Raw genomic sequence first — 14,721 nt, 5'->3', positions numbered from 1 at the left:
ATTCCGTCATTAATTACTTACCCTCATGTGGTTCGACACCCGTCAGACCTCCGTTCATCTTCAGACACAAATGAAGATATTTTAGTGTAAATCTGATGCTCTGAAAGGCCTCCATTGGCTCAATGCACTTTACACTCTCAAGACCCTTAAAAGGCACTAAAGACTAAAGTTACAAAGTCCATCTCACTACAGCGGCTCTACAATAACTTTATGGAGTGACGAGAATAGTTTTTGTGCACAAAAAAACCCCTAAATAACGACTTATATAGTGATGACGATTTCAAAACACGGCCTCATGAAGCTTCGAAGCGTTATGAATCAGCGAGTCGATTCATGATTCGGATCGCGTGTCAAACTGCTGAAATTTGGCGATTCATTCTGCTGATTCGACTCACTGATTCATAACGCTTCGAAGCTTCATGATGCTGTGTTTTGAAATCTTCATCACTATATAAGTCGTTATTTAGGGGTTTTTTGCGCACAAAAACTATTGTCGCCGATTCATAAAGTTATTGTAGAGCCGCTGTAGTGAGATGGACTTTGTAACTTTAGTCTTTAGTACCTTTTAAGGGTCTTGAGAGTGTAAAGTGCATTGAGCCAATGGAGGCCTTTCAGAGCATCAGATTTACACTAAAATATCTTCATTTGTGTCTGAAGATGAACGGAGGTCTGACGGGTGTCCAACCACATGAGGGTGAGGAATTAATGACAGAATTTACATTTTTGGGTGAACTAACCCTTTAAGAGTTTCTTTAGCAGTGGAGAAATGGCAGAAAGACGAAGAGGGAGAAGAAATGTGTTGCAGACGATGGATGACAGTGATAGTGACGCTATAGATTAGATCATGTTTGCTGCATTAAACCAAACTTTCAAACCACCAGTTAAGTAGACATGCCAGCAATCAGTGGAATTGGAAAGAGTGGAACAATGTTTATAGTTCTAAGCCAATCAAATACCTTATAGGAAATGAACAGCATGGGAAATAATAAAAGGTTTTTTATATATTTATATATATATATATATAAAATGTGTGTGTGAGAGAGAAAACGGTAAAATAGGACAATTTGCGCTTGTAATTTCAAAGTGAAGGCTTAGAATAGACCCTATACTTAAAAGCGCTTCTTTATTCCCTTTTTTGGACAACCAACCAATCACAGTCTTCAAAAGACTCCCCTTCGAAAGCCCCGCCTCTTCACTAAGATAAAAGTTTTGGTATTAGACTTCTGCTGTATCCGGTCGGCAAAACTTCGAACATATCTTTAAAAATGACTTCAGTGCCATTCTTTGTTCTTTTCTCAAAGAAAAGCTTAACTCCAAGTCTTCCAGAGTCGCGGCCAAGGCCGATTCAAAAGGCTGCTGTTCGCCAGCTTTGTTTACGAGTAGCACGCAGAACCTCCGCTACTCTGCCGACTCTACACACGCTGTGATTGGCCTGACCAGGGTTTGGTTTTTCTCAGCTCTACCGGGAGTTGCTAGACTACACTCGAGGCAAAATACATTTTCTGCCGCTAGGGTGCGTCTAGATTTCTAGACTACATTTTAACATGAGCTCAATGAGATTCTGACAGTCTCTAGTGGCCAGTCCATGAACTGCAGTTTAAAGAGATAGTTCACTCAAAAATGAAAATGAGCCCATAATTTACTCACCCTCAAGTCATCCTAGGTGTGTATGACATTCTTCTTTTAGACGAACACAATCTGAGTTATATTACAAAGGCGGTCAGTTGAAAGTTTACTTGATAAAGTTTTAAATATGGATATTTTTCTTACACAAACGCATCGATTCGCTCCAGAAGGCCTTTATTAAGCCGTGTGGAGCAGTTATATGATGGACAGATGCACTTTTTATGGACTTCAAAAACAGAGCAACTATTACTGCAATTCTAATGCTTGGATTAGCCTGGACTTGTGTAATATAACTCAGATTTTATTAGTCTGAAAGAAGAATATCATACACACCTCGGATGACTTGATGTAGAGTAAATCATGAGCTAATTTTCATTTGTGGGTGAACTATCCCTTTAAGGGCGTTTTCACACCTGAAAATCCGCACCAAGGTCCGAACCGAAGGTCATGTTTTGATAAATTGGGTTAATTTTGGTTTGGTTTCACATTGCAGTAATGCGAGTGACTAAAGAACTGCACATGACACACTTGTGTCCACTCGTCTTCATCAGTGTGTGTGGCGTCTGGACACTGATTGGTCTTTGACAAGAATGACACTCATATCGTTGCCACTAGTGAACAGTGAAGCATTGCTGGACTATTTTCTTTTCGTTATGTTTAAAAGTGGACATTTCAAGCTTTATATTCACATATTCCTCATGTTTGTGAGACGAGTATCTGCTGAGTTTGGGTTTATTTGAGACGCTCTCCAGTTCATGTGCAAAGCATGTGATCGCTATTTGCTTCTTATGTATTAAATCCAGGCAATTATCTGATTAAACATTGATTAAAATTAAGATACAATTTATACAAAACGAAATTCACATTAAAGAAAGGCTTTCTATCATACAAAATTTAGTTCAAACTAATTTCTGACCTTCTGACATATTGCGCATCTTTTCACTTTTCATAATCAATGTAGCCGAGATGAAATTTAAAAATAACATTATAATATTTAAACATAAACAGGAACTTCCTGTAAATGCTCTGAAAGTCTGAACCAAACAGAAAATGCTTTCACACTAGAAACCAACCTTTGTTCAGTTTGATCATGACGACCTCTTTTCATCAGACCAAATCTCGTCTGTTTGGTCAGGTGGAGGTTTCACACCGGTCATTTTGATTCGGACCAAACTGAAAAGTCAGAAAATCCAGACCAAACAAGCTGTGAAAGCAGCCCAAGTCACTTCTGCATCGGCTTCAAGAGAAACTGCGGGAGGTTCAGTTTTCCTTTATAAAAGACTGACTGATGAAATGCATGATGCCGTGTTTTCTGATCATTCCGATGCGTTCTCATCTGACCCGATGTCTGAAGAATAGCGATAATACCAACAGCAAATCACACCCGATTATTGATGTTCTTACACTCATTCTAACTCAATATTATAAATATAAACATGCTAATATTCAAATGAGTATGTTTAAAAAGGCCATTTGGACGCATGACGTCAGCAGAAACACTGAGTAAACACAGAGGGAATATAATCTCTGAAAGCGTGAGGAGCTGTGTCTGTGTTTATTTGGGCTGGTGTGTGTGTGTGTGTGTGTGTGTGTGCGTGTGTGTGTGTGTGACAGATCAGATGTGTAATGACTCGTGCTGAGCTCTGACCCTCCACCTACACGCCATGCTGAACATTTACAGGCCATGACCTCTGACCTCACCCTCACACACACACCTACAGCACGCTCCACCACCTGACACACACACACACACACTCACGCACAAACACACTCTCATCCACACACACACTCACATGCACCCACACACGCACTCTCATGCACAAACACACGCACACACACTCTCATGCACAAACACGCACGCACAAACACACACACACACACACACTCTCACGCACAAACACACACACACACACTCTCATGCACAAACACGCACGCACAAACACACACACACACACACACTCTCATGCACACACACACACACACGCACTCTCACGCACAAACACACACACACACTCTCACGCACTAACACACACACACGCACAAACACACTCACATACTCTCATGCACACACACACACACACACACACACACACACACACTCTCACGCACAAACACACACACACGCACAAACACACACATTCTCATGCACAAACACACACTCTCATGCACACACACACGCACAAACACACACACACACACACACACTCTCATGCACACACACACTCACACACTCTCATGCACACACACACGCACAAACACACACACACACACGCACAAACACACACACACACTCTCATGCACAAACACACGCATGCACGCACAAACACACACTCTCACGCACAAACACACACACACACACACGCACACTCACACACTCTCATGCACACACACACGCACTCTCACGCACAAACACACACGCACAAACACACACACGCACACAAACACACACACGCACAAACACACACACACACACACGCACACTCACACTCTCATGCACACACACACACTCTCACGCACAAACACACACGCACAAACACACACACGCACACACAAACACACACACACACACACGCACAAACACACACACACACACACGCACACTCACACTCTCATGCACACACACACACACTCTCACACACAAACACACACGCACAAACACACACACACACACACGCACAAACACACACACACACACGCACAAACACACACACACACACACGCACGCACAAACACACACTCACACACTCTCATGCACACACACACACACACGCACAAACACACACACACACACACGCACGCACAAACACACACTCACACACTCTCACGCACAAACACACTCACACACTCTCATGCACAAACACACACACACACGCACTCTCACACACAAACACACACACTCTCACGCACAAACACACACACACACACGCACTCTCACGCACAAACACACACACACACGCACTCTCACGCACAAACACACTCACACACTCTCATGCACACACACACACACACACTCTCACACACAAACACACACACTCTCATGCACAAACACACACTCTCATGCACACACACATGCACTCACGCACAAACACACACGCACAAACACACACACACGCACTCTCACGCACAAACACACACACGCACACACACACGCACTCTCACGCACAAACACACACACGCACAAACACACACACACACACACGCACAAACACACACACACGCACTCTCACTCACAAACACACACACACGCACTCTCACGCACAAACACACACACACACACACACACACACTCTCACGCACAAACACACACACACACACACACTCTCACGCACAAACACACACACACACACACACACACACTCTCACGCACAAACACACACACACACACACACTCTCACGCACACACACACTCCCACACACGCACTCTCACGCACAAACACACACACACACACACACACACACACACACTCTCACGCACAAACACACACACACACACACACACTCTCACGCACAAACACACACACACACACACACACACACACTCTCACGCACACACACACTCCCACACACGCACTCTCACGCACAAACACACACACACACACTCTCACGCACAAACACACACACACACTCTCACGCACAAACACACACACACACACACACACACTCTCACGCACAAACACACACACACACACACACTCTCACGCACAAACACACACACACACACACACACACTCTCACGCACAAACACACACACGCACTCTCACGCACAAACACACACACACACACACACACACACTCTCACGCACAAACACACACACACACACACACACTCTCACGCACAAACACACACACACACACACACTCTCACGCACAAACACACACACACACACACACACTCTCACGCACACACACACACACACAGGAACGTGGCCGCTGACCTCAGATAATGTCCTAATGGAACACACACATTCCAGTCTCACACACACACACGGCAAAATGAACGACTGTTGAGAGGAAAACAGATAAAACTAACCAGAGCCGTCATGAATTATTAACGTTTGCTGTTATCAGAAAGTGATAAGCTAACACAAACACACACACACACACACACACACAATGAAGACACGCCAGAACATGATTTTTAAAAACTCTAAAGATTCATCTTTAATAAAACAGTAATACTGACACAGTGGCGGTGTTGTTGTTTACTAAAACTATTAAAAATATAAAATAATTTTATAAAATAAAATATAAATATCAGATGAAATAAATGGCAACTTACTAAATAAAAAAATAAGACGGGAGTAAACGAGAGTTGTTCCTGTTGGCCTTAAATGATGTCTTTAGCAGAAGTGTGAGTTTTGAGTTCTCACTGGACCGGCGAGAGGACCTGATTGAGAGCAGGTCCCGCGGGAAAAGGCTTGATTCTGAGCGTCACTCGGGAGCGATGGAGAAATCCAGTGACACGGCGCATCAGGAATGCAAACAAACACCTGTGTGTGTTTGAGCTGAGGTGTGAGAGGGACGTGAGAGGTTTCTCAAGCCCAGCAGAACCAGTTCCCAGCTCTCCAAAGACTACTGGGATTTCTCCATCCTCTCCATCAGCGCAGTGCGAAACTATAGATGTCTTCCAGCATTTAACATGTTTTACCACAAAGCTAGCATACTTCCATCAGGATTTAGCGTGCTGTTAGCATGCTTCTAGCATATTTAAACATGGCTAACATAATTGATCACAATGCAAGTGTGTTTCTAACATGTTTCTATCATGATTTAGCATGTCATTAACATTCTTCTAGCATGTTTTCATATTGCTAGCATGTTTTATCACAATTTAACGGAATGCTAGTATGTTTCTAACATGTTTTAACACATTGCTGGTATGTTGTAGCATGTTGCCAATAATATGTTAACATGTTTTATCACATTGTTAGCATTTTTAACACGTTGCTAATTTGATTTTGGCATACTTTCGAGCATGTTCAAACATATTTTAGCACAAAGCTAGTGTTTCTATTATGTTTAAACATGTTTCTATCATGATTTAGCGTGTCATTAGCATTCTTCTAGCATGTTTTAACATGTTAACACGTTGCTAGCATGTTTTATCACATGACTAGCATTATTTAACACAATGCTAGTATGTTTCTAACATATTTCAGCACATTGTTAGCATTTTTTAACACGTTGCTAATGTGATTTTGCATTTTTTCAAGTATGTTCAAACGTATTTTTGCACAAAGCCAGTGTTTCTAGTATGTTTAAACATGTTTCTAACATTATTTAGTGTGTCATTAGCATTACTCTAGCATGTTTTATCACATGACTTGCATAATTTAATGCAATGCTAGTATGTTTCTAACGTGTTTTAACACATTGCTAGTGTGTTGTAGCATGTTGCTAATATGTATATTCTAGCATTTTTAACACATTGCTAACATAGTTTTGCATGTTTTGAACATGTTCGAACATTTCTACCATATTTTAATAGTATGTTTCTGGTATGTTTAAGCACGTTTCTATCATGATTTAACGTGTTGTTAGCATTTTCTGTCACATGACTAGCATAATTTAATACATTGCTAGTATATTGTAGCATGTCTTTCATAATATATAAATGCTAACATGTTTTACCACATTGTTAAAAATTTTAGCAAATTAACGTAATTTTGCATGTTTTCGTGCATGTTCAAACATTTCTGACATATTTAAGTATGTTTCTAGTTGGTAGTTAGCATTTTTTTATCACATGACTAGCTAGTATGTTTCTAACATATTTTAACACATTGCTGGTATGTTGTAGCATGTTGCTAATAATAAATAATAATAATAATAATACTATGTTAAACATATTTTAGCACAAAGCTAGTGTTTCTATTATGTTTAAACATGTTTCTATCATGATTTAGCATGTCATTAGCATTCTTCTAGCATGTTTTAACATGTTAGCACATTGCTAGCAACAACATACTAGCAATGTGTTAAAACATGTTACAGACATACTGGCATTGTTAAATTATGTTAGTAATCTGTTTAAACATGCTCGAAACATGCAAAATTACTTTAACATGTTAAAAATATGCTAGAAAATACGGTAAAACATGTTAGCATTTATATTATTAGCAACATGCTACAACATACTATGTGTTAAAACATGCTAGAAACATACAAGCATTGGCCTAAATTATGCTAGTCACATGATGAAACATGCTAGCAATATGCTAACATGTTAAAATATGCTAGAAGAATTATGCTAAATCATGATATAAACATGCTTAAACATACTAGAAACATTCTAGCATTGAGCTAAAATATGCTAGAAATGTTTGAACATGCAATATTAGGTTAACAAAATGTTAAAACATGCAGCTAACATTATCTTAAACATGTTAGCAGCATATATATTTTTAGCAATATGCTACAACATACAAGCAATGTGTTAAAACATGCTAGAAACATGCACAATTACGTTAACAGGCCTGTTAAAACATGCTAACAATTTTGCTAAAACATGTTAGCATAAATATTATAAGCAACATACCAGCAATGTTTTAAAACATGCTAGAAACATGTCAACAATATGTTAGCAACATGCTATTAACAAATGCTAAATCATGTTTTTGATGTCGCATCTATATAATCAATTAAACATTCAGATTTGCCTGACGAACGTCTCTAGTTTCACACTGAGCTAGTGATGTTCTCCATCAGAAAAGCTTTTGTCATGTTAGATCTTAGCGAGTCCCTTCATTAGCCCGTTACTCATCTGCCGGTCCTGAGGTCGGGCTGATTTCCGACACACACCGTCTTCAGTTGAAGTGGTAGTAATGGATTCCCTCTTTGAGCTGCAGCGACTGCAGGTTTTCCTCCAGGACTCCATGTGTCATATCCTACAGACACACACACACACACACACAGATGCTGACAGACACTCCAAGCTTAGCATGCTAACATCAGATAACTGTGTGACATGTGGAGCGTCTCAAATCACAGATGACGGATAATGTCAGTTTATACAGTGCCAGTCTCCACTGAAGAGAAACACCCCCACATCACTATGCTGCCACCGCCACGCTTCACAGTAGGTATGGTGTGTTTTGGGTGGCGCGCTGTGTCCAAACATAGCCTTTGGAGTGTGGCTCTTATTCAGGAAAGGCTTCTTTCTTTCAGCGCTATGTTTGGCGAAAAGCAAAATGATGATGATGATGATGATGATGATGAGGGTTATAATGTGTTCATATATAGTTCTAATAAGTTAATTTATTTGTAATGTGACAAAAGGTGAAGATTTTAACAGGGCGTGATGAATTTCTATCAGCGCTAAATGTTGCCTATGTAGGGCACAGACGACAGGGCCCACTAGAACTCGTCTAGCAGTATTAAACGATGCAGAAACAGCTGTGTGTGTGTGTGTGTGTGTGTGTGTGATAATATCTGATCCTGCTGGAGTTTCATTAGCAGGGAAACACAGATGATGATTGAGATTGATACGAGCCTCACGGTCATTTGGACGAGAGCATGTGTGTGTTTCAGAGGAAAGCCATTTCCTGTGTGCTATTAAAGTGTGTGTTTCAGTCAAATTAAGGTCTGAGACACACACACACTCACACACAGACACACACACAGACACACTCACAGACTCTCACACACACACACACACTCACACACAATACACACAGACTCGCACATAACACACAAAATAGTGTTTTCAGTCAAATTAAGGTCTGACACACAAAACACACACTCTCTCACACACACACACTCACACACACACACACACACACACACACACACACACACACACACACACACACACACACACACACACACACACACACACACACACACACACACACACACACACACACACTCACACACACTCACACACACTCACACACACTCACCAGCTTCACACACACAATGAACGGAGGCGATGCCTTTCTGAAGTGCAGGATGGGAATCTTGGGCTTCGGCCGTTCCTGAGAGAAACAGAGAAAACGAGAGTGTGTGTGTGTGTGTGTGTGTGTCATCAGTGTTTCATTAGTGGTGATTACGGCTCAGAGTGAGTGTGTTCGTCCTGAGAGTAGAGGTGATAATGAGGCTAATGATGGAGCTCACAGGAAACTCCTCAGTCCCAGCGAGCTCTTCTGAAAACAGCTGACGGCTAGTGTGTGTCTAGGCATAAACCTTGATTCATTACTAGCATTATATTTGCATAGCTAATCGCTATTCTACCTTTACACCAACCACACTCCCATGAAGACGGCCAGTTTCTCCAATCATTTGAGTGGATCTGGGATTTTTCGTTTTTACTCTTTCTTTTAATTTAATGAACATTAAAGTCACAGAGCCAACTAAACAATGCAGTTATTACTGACAGTCATTCATGATGAACATCATTTCACGCCATATGTTCCTATAGTACAGTTCGACTGTAACGCTTTACAGTGTGTCATCGTGGTATGAACGGATCTCTAATATCAGGGGCTGAGAACTGAAGGTGTGTAGACACCTGTTGTAATCATTGGCATTCTCCTTCTTCTGTTCTTGAGTCTAAGGCAGCCCATACAACCGCTTGCAGGAAAGTTGTGAAATTTTCGTGGCACACAGATAGAAGACAGTCTGATCTGTCCCCATAGCGAATTTTGAGTCTCTAACTCAATCCCACTAGCGTCACCACCTGTCCAAAGTTTGACTTACATTTGTGCTGATAACTTTTGACCCGCAAGGGCTAGAAACTAAATCCCTATTAACCTAATATTTCCACCATTTTGAATTTACCAAAAAACTACTTTTTTGAAGTCCTGCTAGGCCGTTGCTCTGATCCAGCTCATCTTCAGACCGTGATGACCAAAAGTTCTGGAATTCAAGTCGATTGGTCAAAACGTTCTCAAATAACACGCAAATAAATTCGACGAAGATGCCAAAATGAACATGAGGCTATATCTTTGCAACGCTTCAACAGTATTCTGAACAAACCTGTGCTGTGTTGGAAATCGCCCCCTATACCCTCATTCACTATTCCCTACATTAGTCCACTGATATAGTCCACTTCGAAAACGAGTGAGTGATTTCGGACACTAAGTGCGCCGGAAAGGCTGCCGTTTTTGCAGTTTGTGCTTGCTGTTTGGCAGCTCCAGTAATAATGAAAAAATATATCTTGAACTCTGCCACTGAAACTAGCATGTAACCTTAATCAAACAATATAATAATCATCTTAAAAAGGATCATTTATACCTGTATGCATGATTGCGCTGGACCAGTGCGGTTCGGAAGATGGATGATTGATTCAGCTGTGGTCACTATTTGAGGGAACAGCCATTAAGTGGTGTCTGAAACCATAGTGGACGTTAAGTGCACTCATTCAATCCCACAATGCACCACAATAACGAGTTTACAACCGATGTATGCTCGACGGCTATAGAATACCCATAATGCACTGAGAGTCGCGCCGGGCATTGGATGAATTCCCACACTTTTGAAGACCAATGATATTGGACCCACTCACTTTTATCGTCTCTAATTGAGCTCATGTCTGTTTACACAGCCTGATAAACACTGATTAAACGCAATATTTTATTGACAATAAATGCCTTTCCGATCTGATATGTGATGGGAAAAAGGATCAGAGTTTGGTAAAAGGCGGATTCGAACCTCGAATCAATTTGCGTCAAATCTTGACTCCATGAGCCTTACCCCTACACTATTACTGCTGATGAAGATTGAGTTTTCCGTAGTTTTGTCTGCCACAACCAGACGTTTAAACAAGCCAATATATTTAAATATATTTATTGTAAATTGCATCTACTCCAGTAAAATGTTTCTGTGAAAGGACCCACCCACATTGTTTTGCTTCTGACACCCATACAATATAGTATGAATAGTAGCCTACTATATAGTGTGAAATATATACTATACTATATATTCTACTATACAATTTGTTGTACATACAAATATTAAGTCTTTATTTTTTTTATTAAATGCTTATTAGTTTATTATTCATTACCCTTTTCCAGTAAGTTCAGTGCCACACAAAAGCGCTATAGGTTAACTTTAAGCTTGTTGGCTGGTTTTTGGAGTAGTGGAGTAATGGAGAATGAGGGTACATAGGGCGAAGTTAATTCATTCAGGGCGCGACTCTCTCAGTGTGTTGAGAGTACACCGTCTGGTTGAGAGTGAGAGCCATAGATATCCATAATAAAGATAGATAGATATAGATCTCACCATAGATATCCTTTATTCTGGATATCTATGGTGAGAGCGATTCAAAAGCATAAGGAGTTGTTTCTCGTTTGCTCTCGAAGCGCTCTCGCGGGACTTTGCTGTCATACGCCGATCGGGCATCGAACAAGCATATTCTCCAGCGCATACATCTACTGTACACTCGTTATTGTGGTGCATTGTGGGATTGAATGAGTGTACTCAAAAACGTCCACTATTGTCTCGGACACCACTATAAATGGATGTTCACTCAAATAGTGCCCTATTTAAGGGTCGATTTCGAACACAGCCTTGGTGTGTGTTATGACAACCATGACCTGAGTCGACCTGCACAGTTTCGGCACAGTGCCACCTAGTGGTCAGGAGATATGAAACATAGCTTTTTTTGCTTATAACTTGCACAAAACTGGTCTCTATAGATTTGGGGCATCACGCCGAGTCATACAATACCCAATTGTCCCATATCGGCCATTTTGGGGGCGTCGGCCATTTTGAATTTTGTCAAAAAAACTTTTGATTAAATTAGACCGTTTGTCTGATTCTCACCAAATTCGAATCGTATCATCTTAAGACCGTGACGACAAAAAGTTCTGGATTTCGTGGCGATAGACGAAACGGTTTTCGTATAGCTCCGCAATAGATTTGATGGCATGATGCCAAAATGACTGTGAAATCTCTGCAATGCTTTGACACCAAACACTGAATGTGTCATTGGCACCTCACTCTGACCACACCACATCAATTTACTAGTGACTGTATTTATGCCTAAAATCATCTTAAAGTGTCTTGTCTTTGTGCCTGTAATTGCTGTTGCGGTTCTATTTATAATGTGTATTGAGTTCTGAAGTGACAGTGAGACACTGCGACTCACCTTTGACTCCTCGTATGTGTAAAAGCCCTTCTGAATTTTGTTTTCGTCCACATCACAGAACGCCTTCACCTGTATTGACACACACACACACACACACACACACACACACACACACACACACACACACACACACACACACACACACACACACACACACACACACACACACACACACACACACATGTAGCACAGTACGACCTCTTCAGATATTTTGGTGTCTTGAGCCGTTACCTTCTTCTGATTGGTGGGACTCAAGCTGCGGAAGAGCTTCCGCCCCTGTTTCCCAGCGTTCCATATAGTGAATGATTCCCATTGGCTGAGCACTCTCTCCTGCAGGAAGTCCACGCGGAGCTCCCAGATGGTCTGTCTGAGAGCAGGAGGAGAGGAGACGGTTAACAGAGACCTGAGGACGAGCCTGATCAAGCTACGACTTCAGGGACGATGGAGGAAGGAGAAACTGTGGTTTGGGGTTATTTAAAGAGCACAAAACTTCCTCTGCGTACGTCCCTCACCTGGGAGCATCATAAAACCCTTAAATACATAAATCAACACTGAACACACACACACACACACGTAATGAGGGGACATTGGGGTTTGACGTCCAGCTGTGGCCTGTTGGACAGACGGCGTGAAAATGTGTGGAATTCCAGACACACTGAGCGGGAAGATGCCACTCATTCCACAGAGACAGATAACACACACACACACACACACACACACACACACACACACACACACACACACACACACACACGAAGAGACCCGTGAGAATATGAGGATCTTGACATATTTTTTCCACTGATAAACTGAATTAGCGCATGTAAGATTCCAGCTGAAAGCAGATGATTGCCCTGATTCACTTATTAATGTCTTTCACTGATTGACAGAATACATTAACTATCAGTTTATTTGAATTATTTTAAAATGTATAATTATTTTAAAACCCCCTTCCATATTTTAACTAATTAATGGTAATAAAATAATAATAGGAATAATCATCATTAATTAATTAATATAATTAGTAAATTATATTAAATTATTTAGATTTTAAGTCACTCCAGTATTTTAACTAATTATTAATAAAAAATATTATTATTTTAAGGTCTTTTTGTATTTTAACTGAATAATAATAATAATATATATATATTTTTTAAACAATTAAATTACTTTTAATTAATCATGATTATTTATTTCAGTATTTTAACAAATTATTAATAACAGCACCACAATTATAATGATAATAGTAATTATTACTCCTTTTAAATTTATTAATTTTATTAAATCTTTGTTTGGTATTTTATTACATACAAAATTGTATTTATTTAATTGAGTTATTTTTTAACCACATTATTTTTAATTAAATGATTAATTAATAAATTAATAATTAAAATTTTTAAGAACCTTTAAATAATTTATATTAAATAATTAGAGACTTGGATGAGGATTTTTTATATTTTATAATATTTTAAAACCTCTTTCGTATTTTAATTAATTAATGGTAATACAATAATAATAATTATAGTAATAATCATCATTAATTCATATTTTATTTATAATAATATTAAATTATTTTGAGGAGATTCCCCCTTCTATATGTAAAGCGCTTTGAGAGCCTAGAAAAGCGCTATATAAATGTAACAAATTATTATAATTATTTTGATTTTAAGTCCCTTCAGTATTTGAACAAATAATTAATACAAATTTTAATTATTCATTTATCACTGCATCATGCAGTGTTAAACCATGAACTTCCTGATTCAACAGTGTGTGTGTGTGTGTGTGTGTGTGTGTGTGTGTGTGTGTGTGTGTGTGTGTGTGTGTGTGTGTGTGTGTGTGAGTGTGTGAGTCTGTGTGTGTGTGTGTGTGTGTGTGTGTGTGTGAGTGAGTGTGTGTGTGTGAGTGAGTGTGTGTGAGTGTGAGTGTGTGTGTGAGTGTGTGTGTGTGTGTGTGTGGGCATGTTTTCGTGAAATATCAGGACACAAATGTGTATAATGACATAGGTATTA

At 40.0% G+C, this 14,721-nt stretch overlaps 1 protein-coding gene across 1 annotated transcript in view; it reads right to left on the bottom strand.

Moving 5' to 3' along the window:
• Positions 1 to 8,299: 8,299 nt before the first annotated feature.
• b3gntl1 (UDP-GlcNAc:betaGal beta-1,3-N-acetylglucosaminyltransferase-like 1) overlaps positions 8,300 to 14,721 on the bottom strand; it is a 41,335-nt gene continuing 34,913 nt past the window's right edge. Inside the window, exons 9-12 of the mRNA XM_079811367.1 lie at positions 12,947 to 13,082; positions 12,716 to 12,784; positions 9,528 to 9,602; positions 8,300 to 8,513 (exon numbers count right to left, since the gene is read on the bottom strand). Of these exons, the coding sequence (XP_079667493.1) occupies positions 8,433 to 8,513; positions 9,528 to 9,602; positions 12,716 to 12,784; positions 12,947 to 13,082 (361 nt within the window). The 3' untranslated portion in view covers positions 8,300 to 8,432. The remainder of the gene's footprint in view (positions 8,514 to 9,527; positions 9,603 to 12,715; positions 12,785 to 12,946; positions 13,083 to 14,721) is intronic.

This window comes from Gobio gobio, assembly GCF_949357685.1.
Source record: "Gobio gobio genome assembly, chromosome: 3".
Taxonomy (NCBI): domain Eukaryota; kingdom Metazoa; phylum Chordata; class Actinopteri; order Cypriniformes; family Gobionidae; genus Gobio; species Gobio gobio.
Note: the sequence above shows the minus strand (reverse complement) of the source record. Positions and strands in the feature narration are given on the sequence as shown.